This window comes from Rattus rattus, chromosome 1 (assembly GCF_011064425.1).
Source record: "Rattus rattus isolate New Zealand chromosome 1, Rrattus_CSIRO_v1, whole genome shotgun sequence".
Classification (NCBI taxonomy): Eukaryota; Metazoa; Chordata; class Mammalia; order Rodentia; family Muridae; genus Rattus; species Rattus rattus.
In genome coordinates, this window is record NC_046154.1 from 30174041 (window position 1) to 30196873 (window position 22833).

At 49.5% G+C, this 22833-nt stretch overlaps 1 protein-coding gene across 1 annotated transcript in view; it reads left to right on the forward strand.

Moving 5' to 3' along the window:
• The window catches only part of C1H1orf94 (chromosome 1 C1orf94 homolog), a 43236-nt gene that overhangs the window by 12936 nt on the left and 7467 nt on the right, over positions 1-22833 (forward strand). Inside the window, 6 exon segments of the mRNA XM_032888430.1 lie at positions 6381-7069; positions 11597-11857; positions 13073-13245; positions 18310-18387; positions 22565-22622; positions 22625-22760. Of these exon segments, the coding sequence (XP_032744321.1) occupies positions 6381-7069; positions 11597-11857; positions 13073-13245; positions 18310-18387; positions 22565-22622; positions 22625-22760 (1395 nt within the window).

The window sequence follows — 22833 nt, forward strand, 5'->3', positions numbered from 1 at the left end:
ACTAGGGTCAGAAGGAATTACCTGGCCAGACCACACAGGATAGGTAGGCTTGGTAATTGGATCTCAATTAGCTTATCAAAGTCAGTGAACCACCCAAAGCTCGGCGGTTTGCAACTACCACCATATACCTAGCCCCCACTTCCCTGGCTAAGCAATGTGTGCTGAGCTTAGCTGGTTCTTCTGGCAAGGACTGGACTTCACTGAACTTAGCCACTTCCATGGCTGGCACATGTGCCTTCATCAGGGCCCAACTGACTGTGGGCTGAGGCTCCTTGGAGGTTTCCTCCATTGGATGTGTCATCCTGTAGCAGGTTAGTCTGGGCTCGTCTGCAGCAGCAGGGTGTGGTGGGGTGGTTACCAGTCTCAAGAGAATCAACAGGATAAGACCAAACCCTAAGCACATTTTAAGCCTTTGCTTCTCACCTAATCCCTAAGTGAAGCAGCTATCAAAGGAGTCGATAAAAGCATGGCGAGGAAGAAATGTCTCACTGGATGGTCGCCCTACCTCACTGAGGCTGTGGTGGACAGTGCTGAGAGACGTGTCACAGACTAAATGCTAGCACTCATTGTCAGTTTTCATAAATAGGACCTGTGGCTTCCATATGAGGCCACTTGTCAAAGATCTGGCCTCTGCTAAACAGTAGGCAGTTTTGTCTAGTTTCTGCCTCCCTCCCTAAACTCACCTCTTAACAATTCTACCATGCTGTCCCGCACCATGTAGACCCAGAACCTTGAGGTCAGGGGTCAGTTTGCCCATGGACCATAGTTCAAGCCTGAGTCTGTGCGTGACGCCAAAGCCTTCACCTTGCTTCTCTTTCTAGTCAGCCACATGGCCAGGGCATCTGGCCTGGGTGATGTTTGCCTTCGGCCTAAGATGCTACGGCTGGAAGAAAATATTTGTCTCGGTGTCCTCCTTTGGCGCTTACAACTTCCTGCTTGCATTTTTCTGTTGTTTGGCTCAGGCGAGTAGCAGTTTTCATCTTTGCTCTGTGTTATCATGTACACAGAGCTGCTGCTGGGGGAGCTAAGAACATGCTTGCTTAGTCATTATGCTGGGAAGGGGTGCCAGCCAGTCAGTAGCCCTTATTTTCACACGATTCTGTACATTGCAAATGCAGAGATAACACAGATCTTGAGCCACCGGGCACACAATCGCCATTTTCATGGGTCGCTGAAGCAGAGGGGCAAGCATGGACCTCGAGTCCCAGAGCCTTGGCATGGGTTCTGACTTGATTCCTTTATCTGAAGCCCAGGAATTAGGTTGCCTTCCTGGAATGAGTCACTAGATAGAGTCTAGTAGATTTTATGATGTTTATCAACCCAGAGGAAAAAGCAAACACCACTGGGGCGGGGGGATGCCAGGTTTAGCAAAGCTCAGGGAAAGGGCTTAGGGGATGGTGAGATGGCTCAGTGGATAGTGCTCTCTGCAAGCATGAGGACCTCCCAAGTTCAAATTCCTGGCACTCAAATAAATGCTGGCAGTGCACAGCTATAATCGCAGTGCTTGGGAATGGGGCAGGGACAGACAGATTCTCCAAGCTCACTGGCCAGTCAGTCTAACCCAGTTGACGAGCTCCAGGTTCAGTGAAAGACCCTGCCTCAAACAATAAAGTGGAACGTGGTCAAGGAAACTCTCTGACACAGACCTCTGGCATCAATGATGAGCACAGAGGTGCACGTCCCTACATAGCTGAGAGAACATCACGTGCCTCTTCCTGGATACCAGGAAACACTTGCTTACCTTTGAACTTAGTAAACTTAGGTGCTGCTTGGGAAATGTTCCATGAAGCTCCAGGTGATTGCAGAGAGTCGTCGAGAGCTCTCTGAGGGTCTGCACATTCCAGTGTGGTCATCCGATGACAGACCTCCCCACCTGTGTCTAACAGGAAGTTCTTGGGATCTAGACTAAGCAAGAGGGTTGAGGGGCTAGGCTTCTGACCAGCCCGAGGGGATGTCAGACAGATTGCAACAAGTCAGAGAAGCTGGTGCGGTTTTTGGCCAGGAGAGGGGAGGGAATTGTTCCTCCATTCATTTAGCCAACGAATCCTTTCTGAGCTGGAGCTTTGTGACGGGTGCTGTTTTAGGTTCCACGGGCTCTGGGATGACCGAGATAGAGCCCCTGCCTCCATGGAGTGCATACACTGGGGAAGTGACATCTTTTAAATAAAAACCCACTATGATAGAGGCAACATGAAGGAGAGAGACTGATTGAGATCCCCACAGAGCGGGCCTAGCAAGCGAAGGAGGGAGCAGTCCTTTAAAAATCAGACAGGAAAGGCCACTTGGGGACTATGGCATCTGAATAGAAACCTGAGTGTTCCAGAGATGCCAGGTAAGGGGCGATCCAGCAGGTACACAGAGCATTCATCCCACAGGAAACGCAAGGGCCTTTGGTGGCAGAGATGAGCTTGGCATTTTAAGTCATAGATAAAAGATCAACGTGCTGGAAGGAGCGGGAGATGGGCCAATTTGTGTAGTGTCCCGGGGATCATCAAGGAGTTTGGATTTTATCCTATGAGTAATGAGATTCCACAAGATGGTTTTAAGCAAGGCAATTGCTTGATCTGGGTTCTGAGAATGTCCCTGCTCTGTGGCCATGCCGGTTTTCTAAAACAAACAAGAACAAGCCAATCTTATTTTCCTGGGGGATAGAGGGGACTGAGCAGGCAGGGAAGACGTGGGATTAAGGACTTCTGGGTATGTGACGAATCCTGATCACAGCCGGGTGTTTGATAAAGGATCTCACGGAGGCATGGAGATGGGATGATGAGGGGTTGCTTCATTTTCCCCCGTGAGCCGATACCGGGTTACTGTCGAGCTGCAAGTGGGGTCTTTGTCTGTGTCCACAAGGCCCTGCCCTGGACTCCTCTCTAGTTAGACATTTCTAACTGGAAGTTGGCAGAAGACTCAGAGGACAAGCTCAGGAGACACACAGCAGTCATGTAGCTGTCAGGGAGAGCTGGGGCCGTGGATGACAGGCTCAAGATCTACTTCGATGACCCTCCGAGGGTTGGCATTATGGAATGAAAGTGACAATATCTCTGATTGCGTCTAGATTGGGGAACAAAGCCCAGGCAACAGCTGGGGCACTGTGAGGGAGGAACGCTCCAGAAAGGAGGCTGGCTGAGACTGGATGAGTACAGGAAGTGGATCAGCTGTGTTCCCCCACCTCAAGTCTCCACCCTTACATGGTGCCGAGGTCCTTGGTCTTTCAGGGTTCCTGTCTGTGAAGTGCAAATGACACTGTCAGACGTCCAGGGATGTGGAGGGGTATCACATGTGTGCACCAATGTCAAGACCTGCCTTGTGGTAGATTCATTGGAAATGAGGCCTATGGTGGTCTTGGTAGGAGGTACCTGGAGAGTTCACCTGCCAGGCCGTGCACTTCTATTTTGGACACAATGCTTACCTCTAGCTTTCAAACAACCCCATTGACCTTGGCAGAGTATCCAGAGGAGAATGAGAGGAATGAGTCAGGTTTGAATTGTTTCAGGCAACCACAGCAGTCTGGTGGTGGCGGTGGCAGGCTGCGCAGAAGGGGTTGAGGTGCCTTTTATGGATGCTGCTTCTCTGGCTTGCTATACACCGGAAGTGTGTTAAGTCTTTGCCTAACTTACCTATCTCAAAAACATCTCTACAATCTAACCTTGAGAAGAGCTTACTTACTTGACAGATGGAGAAAACTAGGGTTAGACAGGAACTGAGGGGCACAAGAATTCTCATCCAGCACCCGCCTTGCACTATTGCTTGGCCCCCATGCTGTGAATGATGGGAGTGTCAGTTTCCTGTCAAGTGGAAACCAAGCCTGGGGTGTTTTGAAACAGGGACCTCAAGGTCTTCTAAAAGGAGGGGCTTTTTTGTTTTTTGTTTTGTTTTGGTTTTTGGTTTTTGGTTTTTGGTTTTGGGGGAGGGCTTAGTGGATGGCTCAGTCTTTCAAGTACTAGCCATTCATGATCAAGGATCTAAATTCAATTTCCAGAAGCCACATAAAAAAGGTGTGTTGGTATGTACTTCTAAGACCATCCCCAGGGAGGTTGAGACAGGGGGATTCTAGAGGCTTACTGGTCAACCAATCTGAACTGACTAATGAACTCTAGGCCAATGAGAGACTCTGAGCTCCCAAGAAAGACGCCTGAAGTTGACCTCTGGTTTCAACATGTACATAAGCATACGGTAAATCCCCACCCCCGGCACCCGTTCACACATACGAGCACACACTCGTGCGCATGCGCACAAGCACACAGAGAGACAATGCTTCCCTGCCACTTGGTTCTTTTGAAGATTTCGTGGTGACTCTTGCGAGTGAATGTGTAACCCAGAAACCAAATATAGATGCCGGTAGACTGACTAACGTGATGGCCCCAGGTGTCTGCTTCCAGCTTTCCTCGTGATTGACAGCCTAGGCAGAATCTTATCTGTTGTGCCCTCTGCCTCCCTCAGCTGGATTAGTCTTAAAGGAAACCCCAGACATAATTGATCTATACATATTTAACGTGTAGCTCTGAGAGATAAAGGCTGCTTTTGTTGTTTAAGTGTGACCACAATGCCATGCTCACCTTGTTAGAAAATAAGTATCCTTGGGTGAGGCTAATTCAGAGAAGCGATTGGCAGGCAGCTGACTTTGCAAGGCAGTGGAGTGGGGGTGGGGTGGGGGTAGAGGGCGGAGGTAGGGAAAAACAAAAACTGGTCCTGCAAGTGACTGGTTCCTGGGACTTGAGACTCACCTGATCCTTGGAAGGGAGGAGAAGGATCTGAAACTTGGGGCATCAGTCCTCCTTACTCTGATTATTCTTGGGGCACAGCAGTGAGAGTAGAGCCTATTTATAGCCCTAAGTCTAGACATGGGAAGGAGGCAAAAGCAAGGGAATATTCAAGAGGGCCAGGGAGAGGGAAAGAACAGTATGAGGGAAAGAGAAATTGAGGGTAGGAAGCAGGCCTACCTCTGTGGACTGTTAAGGGCAGGCTCTACTCCCCTCTGAGTGAGCTGTGTGTCCGCCTGTTTCCTCACAGATCTGTGTGCACCAAGAAATGTGCGCGCATGGGTGTGTCTGCGTGCATGCATGCATGTGTGTGTGTGCGTCCTCAGAAGCAAACAGCATCAGGAGGAAAGTAGGGGCTCGCTATGCACACTGGTTCTGGGTATTTCTTCTGCCTCCTTAGCTGCTAGGAGATCGTCAAACAGACCATGTCTTGGTTTAGCCACAGTGAAGCTGCAGCCACTGAGCCCCCATGGTATTCCTTTTATTTTATTTTGTCCCTTCTGCCTCTTAACCATCTTCCCTCTTTGTGGTCCCTGAGTGTCAGCAGAGCATGTTTCCATTTTCCAGGCATTGGTAACTGTATTCGCCCTTCCTTGGAACCCTTTAAGTATGCATAGCCAATGCTTCTAAGCTGAGGCATTTTGGTTGCCCTGGGAATGCAGTGAAGGGAGGGGTTCCTCACCAGGGTTGCTGGTGAGTAGCCCGAGATGTCATGATCTCACCATCTTCTCCCTCACCCGAGGAGAACCAATAACCAGGAGCTGGGAGTTCATTGGCCCATCAAGGGCCATCAGATTGTTGGAATCCAGATCTATGATGGAGAGGAGGGACAGGAGCTCAGGGAGAGCCTTGTGAACTGGTTCAGGGTTCGGGCAAGGGGTACTGTTATCCACAACTGAAACAGAAACAAGAAACAATTCAGATGTCATGTCCCTGTCAGAGGCCATGCCAGCAAGGGTGTATATAGGAATCCAGATAGTCACACGGTGGAACTCAGGATTCAGGGTCTGGTCAGACTGTGAACCTGAACCGTGCAGATATGATAGCTGACAGGCATATGAACCTTGTGGTAGAATGTCTGCACTGTTCAAGCACCCCTCCGTGATATTGCTGGGAATCACACATATATCAGAGTTAACGTAGCTGAGATGCTGAAGAACTTGCTAGGACTACCCACATGAGACATGATAGAGCCAGATGAGGGCCTTTCTGGTCACTTCACCATCCTGCAAGAGGAAGGGGACTGCTCCTTCAGGCTGTACATCTCAGTCTGGGAAATGCTTACTCACAGTTAGCCCTTTTGCTGCTGGGCAAATTTTCTCCCAGTGAACTACCTCTCTGGTGTTTGTTCCTGAAGAAGGAGGGACAGATATTCTCAGCACAATGGTGGCCTAGTGGGTGATGTTGAGCCCTACTCGGGGTTGGCTTTGTGACCCCCTCCCCCCACCCCACCCCCAACCCATTTTCCTTCTGGAGAAAGCAACAGGTTTTCTCACTGGGAAACTTGTTTCCAACAGGTCGTGAGTCCACCTTCCTCCCCTGAGCACCTCCCCTGCCCCCAGCCCTGCTGCTGGCAGAGGCGCTCACACCAATTCTACTGTGTCTCTGATCTTTTTGCAGAGCTTTGGAACTGAGCGGTGGCAAGGATGAGATCTCCCTGCTGGTGGAGCAAGAGTTCTTGAGCCTCACTAAAGAACATCTCATCTTGGTCCAAGAGGGCTCTGGGGAGCTGGCAACACCTATCGTTACTCCCCAGGGGACCCGGGAGCTGGCTCCCTGCTTTCTTGTGCCTCCTCTTGGGGCAGACAGCACCGAGTATGCAGGATCCTCCATAATGGCTGGTGACAAACTTCGGGAGCAGAAGCTGTCCATGCCCATCATCGGCAGCAGGCAGGACTCTGATTCTGCCATGTCTACAGTCACCGGCATCCTGCGAGCGGCCAAGGTCAAGAGTGTGAAGGGGACTAAAGACAAAAGTCATAGCCTGGGTGCCTCTAATTCAGAGATCAGCAAGCTCCTGGCCCAGTTCCCACTGAAGTCAACTGAAATGTCCAAGGCCCCAGACAACAAGATGGTGCTGGAAGAGACCAAGGTCATTAAGGACTTCCTGCAGAATAGCATGTTCAATGGCTCCGGACCCCGGGAGTCCATGGGGCTGGGCCCATTCCTGCTGCTGCCACCCCCACCTCCTCCCGCAGTCCCCGACAAACTCCCCGAGTTCTCTCCTCCGAAGAGGCAGCTCCCAGTGTTTGCCAAGATCTGCTCCAAGACTGAGGCTGACCCAGCTCTTGAGGGCCACCACTGGATTGGTGAGTGGGGCTGAGGACAGGAAAGTGAGGGGGTTTTTGAGGAAGAGAGCCTTGATTAGGAAGCTGATCAAGGCCATGGTGTGTCTTTGTGCAAAGCAAAAACAATGCAGCCTCCCTGGTTGTGTGTGTATGTGTGTGCGCCTAAGTGGTATATGGATGTTCCATGTGTGGATAGACACACACATGTATATGTTCAGAGGCCAGAAGTAATGTCAGGTGACTTCCTCTGCACCTCTCCATATTCTTCTCACACACACACACACACACACACACACACACACACACACACACACACACACACATTTTCTGTCTTCAGACATATCAGAAGAGGAAGTCAAATCCCATTACAGATGGTTGTGAGCCACCATGTGGTTGCCAGGAATTGAACTCAGGACCTGTGGAAGAGCAGTCAGTGCTCCTAACCACTGAGCCATCTCTCCAGCCCCCTCCGTCTTATTTCTTAAGATAGGTAGGGTCTTCTACTCACCGAACATGTAGCCCACCAATTCAGCCAGAGTGGCTGGCTCGGGAACTCCAGGGATGCTGACTCTGCGTCCCCAGCACTAGGATTACACACATGTGCTTCTGCACCCAGCTTTGTATACAGATGTGGGAAATCCAAACTCAGGTTCTCAGGCTGGTGTGAGAAGCATTTCACTAAGTCAGCCATCTTTCCACGCCCTGCAAGACACATAATTTCTGATTTCATTAGGTACCCAGAGCATACTGGAGGATTCATTTACCTTATCAGGAAAGAGCCCAGCCTTGAGTCTAGGCTTGGAGAGAACATTGATTGGCAGAGGGGGGTCACTTACCTTTTTATGGAGACACCCATCCTGGTCATCAGGACTGCTCCACCCTCCGTAGGGCATAAGTTCAAACTGTTGGTCCTGGGATTTGTTCTCTGAAGGTCTAGAACCTTAGAGAAGCATATTTTTAGCTCTTGAATAGGAACTCTGGTCATCCCAGGGATCTCATCCCCCTCTGGTGCTCCCTGCCCATCTCTGGGACTCCGAATTGTGTATGTTCAGACTGGATTGCAGAGCCATCTGCCCACAGTCGCCAATCTCTAGAAGAATAGATTATACTTGCGCCAACCAAGAGAAAGGTCACCCCCAGGCTGTAGTGTGATGCTTAACTGACAGTGCCTGTCTAGGGAGGGCTCACAGCACTGAGAAACGAGAACAAGGTCACCTTCCCAAGCATTCTATATTCTGGAGCAGTGGAGGGACCCCGGGAAATCAGAGCTGAGGTGACAAGCTGGACATAGTGCCCAGCAAACCTGGAGGAGTGACAAGGCTTTGGGATGATGGCAAAGGATGGAGGAGGCTTGAGCCCTCCCCGAGAGGGAGGGAAACACTTGCCCTCTCCTTCCAGAGGGGAACCTTCATGTTCCTCGGTGAAGGGACTGCAGAACAGAGGTATCTTCTCCACTTGCCCTCCCCACACTCAGAGAGTGCCTTTGTGTACAAACCCTCGGGCTAGGCGTGCCAGAGAAATCTTTGTTCAGGGTGAGCACACTCATTAGAGAAAGCACAGGGTGTAGAGCTGAGGGTGCCTGTGTGTGTGTGTGTGTGTGTGTGTGTGTGTGTGTGTGTGTGTGTGTGTGTGTTGGTAAGTGCGCTTGTCCCGAGTATGTCTGTATAGTTATGAGGCAAAGGGAAGACAGACAAATGAGGAGGGAGGGAGAGGGGGAGGAAGAGAGGGAGAGGGGAGAGAGAGAGGAGAGAGGGGGAGAGGGGGGGAGAGAGGGAGAGAGAGGAGGGGGGGAGGGGAGAGGGGGAAGAGGGGGGGGGAAGAGGAGAGAGGGGAGAGAAAGAGAGAGGGGGAGAGAGAGGGAGAGGAGGGGGGGGGAGAGAGAGAGGGAAGAGAAAGGGGGGAGAGAGAGGAGGAGAGGGGAGAGGGGGGGAGAGAGAGAGAGAGAGAGAGAGAGAGAGAGAGAGGGAGAGAGAGAGAGAGAGAGAGAGAGGGGGGGAGAGGGGAAGAGAGAGGAGAGAGAGAGAGAGAGGGAGAGAGAGAGAGAGAGAGGGAGAGAGAGGAGGGGGGGGGGGGGGGAGAGAGAGTGTGGGAGAGAGAGAGAGAGGAGGGAGAGGGGGGAGAGGGGGAGAGAAAGGGAGAGAGAGAGGGAGAGAGAGGAGGGGGGAGAGGGGGGGGAGAGAGGGGGAGAGGGGGGCCGAGAGGCCGAGAGGCCGAGAGAGAGGCAGAGGCAGAGGCAGACAGAAAGACAGACAGAGGGAGAGGGAAAGGGACAGAGAGTTCCCAGATGCCAGAGGGGTCTTGCAGATGTTGTAGCTGTGTGAGTGGCTGCAAATATGCTGGTCTCTGGGGAAAATGACTATTATTAGTGGCTATATTATTTCAGCGCTCTAGCTGGGGGCTAAACTCAGCATCCAGAGGAACTGCTGGAAGAGACTCTGGGGACATGCTCTGCTAAAAATGTCATAGTCTCCTAAATTGGCCCTGGCTGGAGCAGTGCTTCCCTTTTTTTGGGGGGGGGGCGGGGAGGTAGGGCCCAGGCCCATGCAGAGGCCCTGAGGGCTTGCTGGGCTGGGCTGGGCTGTAGAGGAATTCATGATATAGTGGAATCACGTCCATTGCCATCGGCAACACTGAAGCACAGGCCCTCCCAATCTGTTACCAGAATTCCCAGGTGCTTCCGGTGTGTCCAGAGCAGCTCATAGCCATCCACCTGCAGGCCGACTTTTCAGCCAAGCTCTGTCGAGGTGTTCAGAGACAGCCAGTCTGAGGAAAGAGTGAGGGGGTAGAGAGGCCAATGTCCACTTTCTGCTTCTAACAGATAAATGCCTTAATAGTAATTATGTAACACTTGCGAGTACATGTACATAACATATAATTTATGTGTACACACATTTATCAAGCTGTCTCTATTTCTTGGTTCCAGGAACCCCTCAAATACCCATTCAAAGATGCTCAAGAGCCTTATACACAGTAGCACACAACTCCCTCCCTCCCTCCTACACTCTGTACATAATCTATGGATCACCATTGGTGCCTAATCCAATGTAAATGCTGTGTAAACAGTGGTTACACCATTGGTTAGGGAACAATGACAAGTAACTCTGTATGCGTTCAGTGAGGACACAGTTCTGCCTTGAGTGTTTCGCATCCACTGTTCCACACACGGAGACACTCCAGTTTTGAAGAAAGGCTGCAACACTGAAGGGAAATATCTCGGCTGATATGTCAGGTGTCAGAGCGTCCTTCTGGGAGGGATGGGTGCTCGGTGTATTTGCAATAAGACCTGAGTCTGGCACCCTCTGAGTCCTTCCGTTGGGTGACTCCAGTCACTCGAGATGAGTCACTTCGTTCCTTTGATGCTCCTGCCATTTGTTTGTAATTGTCCAGGCCAGTGACATCTTTCTGACAGCCCCCAATGAGAGTCTTGCTAAGCCTTCCTTCCTTCTAGGTTAAAGGACCCACTCAGACAGACGAGATCCCAGTCAGTATCTCCTTCCATTTTGCCTCTTTGTCACCTCACAGTGACCATCTGCCTTGTCCTGGAGCTATTTCTGGGCACACCTTCCTCTTCCTTGGGTGAGCTCCTGCAGGGCGGTCTGGCTCTGACTCATGGCTGTGTCTCCAGTACTCAGGGCAAAGCCTGGCACTGATGAGAGAGCTGAATGGCCTGTGAGAATCACAGCAGAGGTGACATTTATGATGAGGGACTCAGCAGCATGGCTCGGACTATGTATTCTGTAGGGATGTGTGTCTCCTTAACTAAGCAATGTGCAGCTTCATCCAACCTTCCCTCATCTCCTTAGCTTGGACACTATAGATGGAAAGAAGGAAGGAAGAGAGAGGGAGGGAAAGGCAGTGGAAGAAGGAAGAAAAGCAAGGAGGGGGGAAGGGAAGAATGAAAACCAAATGACCAGGCATGGTGTACACACCTTTAATCTCAGCTCTCAGGAGGCAGAGACAAGCATACCTCTGTGACCTTGATGTCAGCCCGGTCTACACAGTAAGTTTGAGGCCAACCAGGGCCACACAGTGAGGCCCTATCTAAGAGAAAAAGAAAATGGTATGGGTATATGGATAAATGGATGGATGGTAGATGGATAATTAAATGGAGAGATGATAGATGAATGATGGATGATGGATGGATGGATGGATGGATGGATGGATGGATGGATGGATGGACAAATATATAGTTAGGTGAATAAATAGATAAGTGGCTGGCTGGATAAACCACTGAACAGATGGGTGGACAGATGAGTGGCTGGAAAGATGGGTGGCTAAGGATAAATGAATGGGTGGTTAGGAGGGTGAATGGATTGGTGGATGGGTGGATGAGTAGACAGGTGCATGGAGAGACAGGTGTATAAGACAGGAATATGAGAATGAGAAGCAATCAGACCAGACTTTAGCACAACCCTGGGGATGCACTTGACAGAGACACAGTCCCTAGTGTGGCCTGGACCTCAGTATACGCTGTGGGCTCCAAGAAAGAAAACCCACAAGAAGTTCTTGCTTTCCAGAGGCTTTGACTCAGTTTCTCTCCTTCTGCAGAACGAAGTCCTGGCACAAAAGAGTTTACCAAAAGTCGAGAGAGCCTCTTTCTCAACCAGTGGCCCCAGAACCGGAAGGACACCTGTGGTGAGGAGGGTCACAGTGACCCAATGGGTACCATCTCCATGACTCTGCCAACCAAGAAGCCCGTGTGGCCAGCAGAGAAAAACCTGCTCTATGAGTTCTTTGGGGCCACCAAGAATCCCACTGGGCAGCTGAGGCTTCGAACCAAAGTGGATATGGACGGACTGGATCTGAAATGTAAGTGAACTTTACCTGGAAACCCTGATAGGTCCAGATAGGGGTATCTCATCTTGTCCATGGGCAAGTTACTGGTTTCCCCTTGGGTGTCAGGATTTTTAACTCCATAAAATGGAGGAGATTATTTTTCTCCCAGCATCCCCTAAGGGAATCCAACTGCTAGAGGAATGTAATTGGTTTTCAGAGATTCCCACAGGCACAAACAACTGATGTGGTACATGGCTCCAACCAGGGATGTATTATAGCTTCTCAGTTTGCCCAGGCCACAGAGAAAAGCATGTTTTGTATTACTTCCACACTGAGATCATTCGTGACCTGGCCTGGCTTCCTCTCCTTTGTCCTCCTATGACGGGATCAGTCATAAAGTCAAAACCCATTTCCAAACACAAAGAAATTAACAAAAAGGGATGCTGCAAGGGGGATATTTCTGATTCCATAGCTCATGGATGTCTCCGTAGAGGAGGAAAATCCAGTGTTCATGAACAATAACAATTCAGCTTGATCTCATGTTTTAAAACTCAGTATTAAGTTAACCCCCAGTGAACTAGTTCATGTTTTTAAATACTCAGCTTTAAGAGCTAGAGAGATGGCTCAATGGTGCTTATGTACTTCCAGAGGACTGGAGATTGGTCCCCAGTACCCATGTTTTGTGTCTCAGAAGCACCCGTAACACCAGTTCCAAGGGTCTGAAAACTACCCTCTTTACAAATACGTGAGACACATGCGCACACATACACGCACATACACATAAAGGAAAGTAACATTAACTTTAAAATATTTAGAAAACTATTCCCATATGGCAACAACAACCTGTGCAAAGTTTCTATCTTTGCTGAATATCCATCCTTGGTCAGGTGGATTTAATCATTAGAAGGAGACCCTTTGCAACAGCTTTGCCCTTGTGTGTATGAAGCTGGAATTCTGTTTTGCAAGTAGGTGAAATATAGCCTTAGCAACATGGGTTACTGAATACCTTGCCCACACGCCTCATTTATCGGTAGTGATGGAGAGAGAAGCCAGCCCTTCCAAATGAGCAAACTCTACACTAATGATGGTTTCCCAGATTTAGAAGTCTCCCCAACTTGAAAGGATCCCTCTTGGAGCTTACGGGACCCGACCCCTGAGAACATGTATCCCCGGGTAGTTATGGTATAGAAGGTGCGGCCTCTCCCTGCTGCCGGCACTGAGATGCTCTTCCTCTGCTGTGATTTGCAGTTAACTCCCCTACAACGGTGCCTGAAAAGAACATTAAGTATGCCGGGAATGTTTTCGCCCCTCGCTTCACCACAGCCTTGACCTCGACCACCCTGAACCAGCCTCTCTGGCTCAATCTGAACTGTCCACCTCCACCGGTGTTTTCCAGCCACTCTACCTTCCCACAGTATCAGGTAGGCAAGTGGCTCTGGCTCCCACCCCCCCCAGGAGTCTGATGCACCAGGAACCTTGGGACTCCCCTGAACGCCATCCCTAACCATAGGTCATGTAGGGTGAGAGTAGACACTGTCAACCTGTGGACCTCTGCTACTATTTTCATTGTGATCATACAGACTCACCATGTACGCACACATGTACATGCATGTGCCTGTGTGTACTTATGTAGTCACATACATGCATGCCGTGCATGCACACAGGACCTTGGGAACCTAGCTGGAATGGAATTAGAAGTCCCACACAAAGAGATAGTGAAGAATTTGTAGCAGGGTTTGAAATTTTACTCACGAAGCTTATTTATGCAGAGAAAATGTAGTTTCTTCATTTTGTCCATTTAACTTAATATCCCTTAAGAGCCACGGCCCACTTGGTAGAAGGAAGAAAGAATCAAATAAATGTCCACTCCAGTTTAAGCCTTTGTCCGATCCAATAACTTAACAGTTCCCTTAGGTAGTGCTCCGTGTTTTCAGGAGAGGTGCTCAACATCAGAGATTTCCCCAACCTTGTGTTCCTCCTCCTGGTTCTTCTCCGTCAATGTCACATGGTTCCTCCAGGAAGTACAGGGTCTCAGACCTGTGCATTGGTCATTTGGCTGGCCTTGCCCAGCTCAGCCAGGTCTGGAAACGGGAAAGTGGAAAAGAAATTAGCGTCACACTCAAAGGACCTGTCTCTGTTGTGTTTTCAACTTTGTTTCGGAAAGAATGTACCCTTGGCAGGTAGAAAATGCCTCGTGATTCACGATGAGGTGGAGATCATCTAGGGGAAATCGCAAGGCATCATCTTCACATTAGTAGTAACGTCTTCGCACAGTCTCCAGAGGAGCAACCGGGTCATTAATTCATTGCTTCCTTCACCGGTGTTCTCAGACCCTTGCAATTTGGGGCTTTTCTAATCCTCGTTCATTTATTCACCTCCTCATTGACCAGCTCATTTTTTATGTATTTATTCATTTTCTTAAGTAACTTTAAAGACCTCTGCTCTGTGCTTACTGTAGCCTGTGCACTGTGCTGGGGGGAGGCCACTCAAAGGTGAGGAAGAGGCTTGGAGTCCAGTGTAAGTTCAGGAGTAAGACCAGTGGGGTACACCAAGATCCCAGGCCCGGAAACAACTGCACGAGTTTCCATGGTTAGAAGTCACTGTGGTGCTTCGCTGACTTGGCTTTTTTGAGTGAATAAGGTTTGGCCATGTTTTCTGAGCATAAAGACTGTTCTATGTCTTCAGAGACACTTCAAATCGTAGGGCTGAATGCAGAAGGAGGGAAACTGAGTCAGACCCTCTGGATGCCAAATTTCTAGAGGTAGAGAATGCTTTCTTATAGATCAAATGTAGATTTTTTTTAACTCACAGTAGACATTCAGCTCAGCCTATTGCCTCAAACAGGTATAGCCACACACTCATTTTGAAACATGCTCTTGAGTGCTGCTTATCCTGGACTTTCTGCTGTATGTATATATCTCTCTGTCCACTTGACTACTGACTCATCCATATTTATCTACTAATTTATCCTTATCTATCCATCCACCCATCCATCCATTCACCCATCCATCCATCCACCCATGCATCCATGCATCCATGTATCCATCTTTCCATTCATCCTTCTATCCACCTACTCACCCATCCACCTACTCATCCATCCATCTACTCATTCACCCACCTATCCATGCATCCATCTACCTACCTACCCATCCACCTACCCATGCATCCACCTACCCATGCATCCATCTATCCATCCATCCATCCATCCATCCATCCATCCATCCATCCATCCATCCATCCATCCATCCATCCATCCATCCGTTTGTGCAAAGAAGTGGTGCCCTGGCCTGCCCTGGAGAACCTACTAACTTCTGTGAATTCAGGCAGTAAATGGCTTAGTTGAAGGCCATGAAGGAGTGGACTGACCCCTCCCTCCCCCAAGGGGATGGCTAAAGACAATGTTTCTATCTTCTCATGGCATCTCAGAATCTCCCAGTGCTCACTGTGAGAGACAACTGACCAGGAGGTCTGATACAGTAGAGAGAAGGCAGATCTGGAAACCGGAAGAACGGTGAAAGGGCTCTGCAGCATCTGCACTGTGTGGCCTTGGGCAAGTTCCTTAACTGTCCCAGTTTGCCTGTAGAAGAGGTGGGCTTATCATAATTACAGCAGCAGCAGAAACTGATTGTGTTGTAAGGATTAATTGAGCCCACATACGGGAAGGACTCTTAAAATCCCCAATGTGACACAGATGTTCATTTCATTAATATTCAGTTATAGCCCTCTAAGAAAAGGGGGTCAGGGAGTTCAGTAGACCTTGAGGGGGCAAAGAGATCAGGGGACTAGTCTTTCATGGTCTCTTCCACACACGGCCTAAGGAATGAAGATGAGGTCCCAAATCTAATTTACTCAGAGCTCCATGGTAGAGAGACTCAGAGATAGGAAGAGAAGATTCTCCACACAGAACATGAGCATCTCCAGATGAAAAAGGAGAAGCTGTATGGGGAAAGGCCATGACCTCAAGCGAAGAGGAGTGACTACTTATTCACTCAGGATTTTACAAAGCTGCAATTCTAACCACTGCAAACATCCCTAGACTCAGGCTGCCTTTCTCATACTAATGAATGCAGCAACATCTCTTACAGTGAGGGGGCAGGGCTGGCCAGCTGTATGCCCTCCATCAGCCCCAGTGTGGCCCACAGAACAGGTGGTGTTGGTGGAGGGCTGCCTGGTGTTTGCAGCCCTGGAAGAGGTAGCAAGTTAATGTAGTTGGAAGGAAGCAGCAGTAGACAGGGAGGGAAAGGGCGAGCTTAGCAAGCTGCCTGGAGATCTCAAAGCTCATTGAGGGCCTGGATTGAGCAAGGTCATCCTTTTGGCAGGTTCACTCTGGTGTGAACCTGGCTGGATCATGGTGGTGAGTGAGGCTGCCCTGGTCCCAGAACTTTAAGCAATAGGGCTTAAGGGGTGGTGGAGGGACTGCTGAGAGTGGGAGGGACCAAGATAGGAAGGTCTCCAGTGTCACTGCTTAGTAACAGAGAATGGTCAGGACTCTCAGTCAGGATGTGTGATTCTCAGAGTTGGAAGCTGGAACAGGAAGGGAAGCTGGGAGACTTCTCAGGTGACTCTGCATCAGAGATCCTAGAGCCCTTCATGAGGAGCTAGGGACATCATCAAGAACATAGTGTCCACTGTTACCCTTTTGGCGATTGACACAAACCAAGCCTAGAATGGAGGCAGCACTTTGGGATAAAGAACCTTCTTGAAAGCAGGCTCTGAGCATCATCCTAGGTGTAGTGTCCAGGTTTTTGGCTCCTCGGGGCTACAGTGGATGAAGAATTGTCTAGACCCACACATAAAATCTATGTGTATATCACACATGACCCATGGGCTGCAAGAACGGACATGTTTACTCACTGACAAGACGCTGTCATCTATGATGTCCGTGTCCTAGATCATGCTATCATCAGGTTACCAAATAGTTGTAAAACAATCTAGCAATAATGTTTTCAGTAAGCTTACAATTTTATGTTAGCCTGCAATTCATAGCTATCCTAGTCCCTATGTGGGCTGCAGGACTAGGGCTGGGTACCCTTGTGATGTATGTAGGTCATGACTGGGTGGACATTTGGAGGGGTCATGAGTTGGCCCACTCTGTAACGTTTCTGCAAGGCGTGTGTGTTTTGTGTCTGGACGGACATAGGGATATTCCCAGGCCCCACCCTTAATCAGAGCTGTGAATAAAATTTCCATTCCCTCGGGCTGAGCTGCCAGAGATTCTGGAGGGAGGGGCCGGTGGGGGATGATGGACAGACCTAACATTTACAGAGTCCTCACTATGTGTCCAGGTGCTTTCTCAGTTCTTTCCTTGCATTTCTTTATTTATCCCCCTGCTTACCTTCACCACGAGCTACAGATACACACAGTCCCCGAGCAGCAGAAACCCAAGTGAGCACACACATGGGTGCAGTTGCGCATTTGTACACAGAATCCCAGCTGGCTAGACCCACGTCCCTACACATGCAGGCATACTTGAATACAGATTTATCAACATGGTACACAGATGTGTAGAACCCCTCACATGTTAGCTAAGAATGGACTTAGGGAAAGGTAGGAGAGGCTCATGATGACAGAGGAGACAGCTCAGTCCATAAAGTACATTCCTTGAGGACCTGGGTCTGACCAATCAAAATTCAAATGAATTAGTAGCTGTGCATGGCTAGGCAGAGTTGTAGTTCTGGGGAGGCAGAGACAGGAGGATCTTTGGAGTTTACTGGCCAGCTAACATAGTAAGCCTCAAGCCACTTGGTAAGCCTCAGGCCAGTGAGAGACTTTATCTTTTTTTTAAAGATTTGTTTACTTATATATCTATTTTATGTCTAGGGTCACTCTGTTTTCATGCACACCAGAAGAGGGCATCAGATCTTATTATAGATGGTTGTGAGCCATCATGTGGTTGCTGGGATTTGAACTCAGGTCCTCTGGAAGAGAAGCCACTGCTCCTAACCACTGAGCCATCTCTCCAGCTGAGAGATCTTATCTCAAGAAAACAAAGGGGTCGGGTGGGGATTTAGCTCAGTGGTAGAGCGCTTGCCTAGCAAGCGCAAGGCCCTGGGTTCGGTCCCCAGCTCCGAAAAAAAAGATAAAAAAGAAAAAAAAAAAAAAGAAAACAAAGGGGTCAGCACCTGAGAAATGACACAGGCGGCTCCCCTCTGCATCTACACGTGTGTATGGAGAGCAACAGTGATAACTTTCAGAGAGGTGGAATAACTTTCTCAGGAGCACATCAGCCTCTGAAAGGTGGTCAGTCTCTCATGCTCCTTCCTAAATACTCGGGGAAGAAGATTTGGAGTCTGTTAAAAGGGGCTTCCCATGTGACCTGAGCTGAACCAGCTCTAGGCAACATCATGGAGTTGGGTCAACTGGGGGATGGGAGGTCTGTCTGGGATGTAGATCTAGGCCTGTGAGTAGGATATGGAGGCATACAGTTTCCGTGCTCAGACTGGGGACCCTCACCCAGCATCAGGAACTACTCTCTTTCTCCTTAGGGCCTGTACCCACAGCGGTCAACAAGGATGCCCTACCAGCAGCCCATACACCCACCACTGGGGTGCTACTCCAGACAGGTGAGTGCGTGACTTCCCCTCCTATGCCCTGCTCCATCAACGTCTTTAGGTCAGAAAGCTCTCTGCCACTTCATCCTTGCTAGCAGTCACCACCATTGCTTTCTGGCCCATCACTGACTTAAGGGGACAAACACAGATGTTGAGTGCTGTATCACAGATGAAGGTTGCCACACGATGATACGAGATGTCACTTAACAGAGTCCTCCCTGCATGATAATACCAGGCCTTTCCCAAAGACTTCTCCTACACCAATCCAGCCTTCTCAACCACCTTATGGCGTATGCTATTGGTGGGGAAACTGAGGCCTAAAGAGTTTAGACTAACATATAACATATGTTAGTATAACACTAACATATACGTTTGGGTCTGCTGTGACAAGTAGCTTCCCTGACTAGGGACTTTCGAGGAGTCTTTAGTTCCTGCTCATGAGTCCGAGTCAGCTGAACTGAGATGTGGATCAGGGTCAGGTCTGTTCTCCTTGCCCTTTTAGGGTCTGATCTGAAGATGCAGAAGCCTTTGTTCCTCTCTCACTGGGTGTCAGAAGCACATAAAGAGGAGGGGCAACACACAGTGTTCCAGAGCCTCAGCTCTGTGCATGTTGAGGTCTACACACTTTCAGTCGGCCAAAACCAACCCCACAGCTCTGCCCAGCGTGTGTGGGCCAAAGAATCATCTGCATGTATGTGGGCTGGCTAGCTCCCGTAAAAGACACTCAGTTTGATTTGAATCTCAAATTTAAACATTGCACAAGAAATATTTATGTTAAAAATATACTCACTGGTTATTTCCAGTTTGGATAAAACTGGTGTCCCGTAGTTTGATTTGCCAAATGTGACAGTATGAGTTACCCAGGTACTTCAGGTACAAATGCCTCTGAGATGTTAACTCAGAAGCGAATGAAGGCCTGTCCCTGGCGACCTCGTGCTCTTGGCCACCGTGATGGACATCTCTCTTAGATAAGTGCACAAAAGTACTATATCAGAATAAAGCAGCAGAGATAGTAACAGATCTCCATAGAGAGAAGCAAAGAGAAAGAGTGGGCTGAGATGTCTTACTGGATAAAGCGCTTGCTTTCCAAGAACGAGGAATGGAGTCTGGACTTCTAGAACCCAAGTGAAGCCAGATGCAGTAGCACGCATCTGTAATCCCAATGTGCTTATTACAAGATGAGAGATGGAGACAAGGCCACGGACCAGCTAGTCTGGCATCTACAGCAGTGAACAGCAAGAGACACTGCTTTAAAGCAAGGTGAAAGGTGAGGACCAACACCTAAGCCTCCATATGTATACTGTAGTGTAAATACCAGCACACACACACACGCACGCACACACACACGCACTCACACACACACACACACTAACACACACACACACACACACTCACACACACACACACACACACACACACTCACACTAACACACACACACTCACATTCACTAACACACACTGCACACACACACATTCACACTAACACACACACATCACACTAACACACACATTCACACTAACACACACATTCACACTAACACACACACATTCACACTAACACACACTCATTCACACTAACACACACATTCACACTAACACACACACATTCACACTAACACACACACACACACACACACACACACACACACACACACTACATGTAGTTACATGCTTCCAAGCTGGCCTGCATGCTCATCCATACTCCGACAGATATGGAAACAGGCTCAGAGGTACTGAGTCTCGGAGCAGAGATGGGGTATGAGAAAAGTCACTTAAGACTGGGGACAGAGATGGGGCTGAAGGCAAGCATTCTACATCTGCAGAAAGACTTGCCTCTCTCACACAGGTCCACGGACTGTCCACACCCTTTCTCTGTAAACCTCGCCTCTGAGCTGGCATAGGCTAGTGTGTTCTGGAGGTTAGCAATAACTACCATGGTCAGAACTGCTTCATCAGGAATAAGAGCCTCCCTCATCCTGTCAGGAGAGAGCCCGTCTCAGGAATCCCGGTGCCATTATCTCTACCTACAAACACTAACAGCTCCTCCTGGCTCAGGGAGTCTTTTTAGGCAATTATGAGTGTGTATATATTTGAATAATGCAGTATAAAACATGGTAAGAATTTTAAAGACCGAGGCTACTGCTGTTTATTGGTCTCTCTCACATCCTTCTAGGGACACCTATTTATATAAGATTTCCTGAACGAGGCCATCATTCTCGCCACACTGTTCTGGAGGTGGTTTCCAGAGCAGCAGACAGTGCTGCACATGATGGCTTTGATTGGCCCCATGGAATCTTGGGAATATCCCTGGATAAGGCTGGCATGAGTTCTGGGACTCATCCCTAACTAGTCTCTGCCAGGGCCAACTACTTCCCATTGTGGAGAATGGGGACATTTCCTGTATTGGCCGCCACAGAGTCTGTCCTGTAAGGAGTTTCCAGTACCCACGTGTGGTGTCACAGGGCCCTGCAACCTCCCTTTGAGCAGCAGGCCAGCAATTGGGGGATGAGTTCAGCTCTCAGAGAGTGCACAGCAGAGGAAGGCTGGAGCAGAACCCAGGCTCTGGGCTCTCCCTGGGCTTCTGGCTGCAACTTAGGCCTGGAGATGCTTACTAAGCTGAGCCTCCATTCCGTTGTCTCCCAAACGGGAGTAACGAGGGCCCGTGTTAGTTATTTTTCCTCACTATGATGATAAAAGAGCCGACGGAGGCAACTTGAAGTTTTAGTTTCATTGTTGTTTGCTTTGACTTCTGTTTTCTCGCCCAGTTTGAGAGTAGAGCCCATCACCTAGAGTGAGGCCACATCTTACCCACAGTTAGGAAGCGGTGAGAGATGAAGGCTGGTATCCAAGTGGTTTCTCTTGTCCCCTTTCTATTAAGTCTAAAACCCCAAACCCCGGGAATGAAGCCGCCCACTTTTGGGGTGGGCCTTCCATCCTTGGTTACAATTCTCTGAAAATACCCTCACAGCACACCCTAGGTGGTTCTAAATCCCATGAGCCTGACCATCAGGACAAGGTCATGTGATCGTGTCTCATAGGGTTTGTAGGTGTAGTGACAGAGGCCAGGTGAAGAGTCCCCCGAAGCCTGCGGGTTCCAAGTGGGTTAGTATTAGACATGGACATGTGGGGGACAAGGGGCACTTGTGGACTCTAGGCTTCTATGGTTCGGGTGGAAATTCAGAAGCTTTTCCGGCTTTGAGAGAAGCTCCCCTCAGCACACAGGAAAACCCACAAGAGGAAAGGTCTTCTGGTGTTTGAGCTGTCAGGAGTGGGACCTGTTGCTGGCTCTCCATCACCTTAGCAAATGCTTAGAGCTCCCGGGTCTTCCCATCCCCTCCCTGGCCCCTCCCACTGTATTCACTTCCTGACTAGGACAGTGGTGAAGAGATGGAAATGCTCCTGCTTGTTGGGGACAGGAAAGTATGAGCCACTATCCCCAGGGGGTATTCACCCAAGTATTGGCAGAAACCCCACTGACTTCCCATCCCCCCCTCCGCCCACCCCCACAAGTTCACACTTTCTCCCATTACCTGATACTGTATCCATTAGCCACGTGTGGGTTTTTTCTGGGAATTCCAAAGCCGCAGCATCCAGACTTTAGCTCCCCCTTCATTCTAGTTCTGCGGTTCTCAACCCCGGTGGTCACGATCCCTTTGGGGCGGGGGCGGGGGCGGGGGAGCTTCAAAGAGCCTTTCACAGACGTCACCTATGACGACCCCCAAACACAAATGTTTACATTGCTATTCATAATGGTAGCAAAATTACAGTTATAAAGTAGCAATGAAAATAATTGTACGGTTGGGGGTCACCACAACACGAGGGACTGTATTAAAGGGCTGAAGCATTAGAAAGGTTGAGAACCACTGCTCTAGCTGGATTTCCAAGCGCTAGATAATTACAGCTGGTGGTTATGCAGCGATCTTTATGGCACAGACCTGTTCTTCGCTGGGCGGAGTTGTCTGGTGCTCACAGGCTGTTGAGGTCCTAATGTAGACACCAGTGGTGTGAAACAGAGCGGTCAGACCCTCCCCACACAGAGTAGACACTACTTGTCCATTTTACCGATTAGGAGTTTGAGGCTCAGGTACATAAGGCAGGTAAAGGCTACGCGGATTGATAGGATAGCAGCTGGGGTTAGGGTCAGGGCTGGGGGATGACTAGCTTGTCCCTCTCTTTCTCTATCCTGCAGGTGACACCGTACAACCCACAACAGATGGGACAGCAGATTTTCCGCTCTTCCTACACCCCCTGATGAGCTACATCCCCTTCGTCCAGCCCAACTATCCATATCCTCAGAGGACCCCCCAGAAGCTGCCTGCCAATCCCAGAGACCCTCCCCCGATGGCAGGAGATGGGCCTCCTTACCTCTTCCCCCAGGGATATGGGTGAGTTCTCAGCGGTGGCGGAGGTGGGGAGCTGACCTGCATCTAGATGGCTGTCAGAGAGGGCAGGTGAACG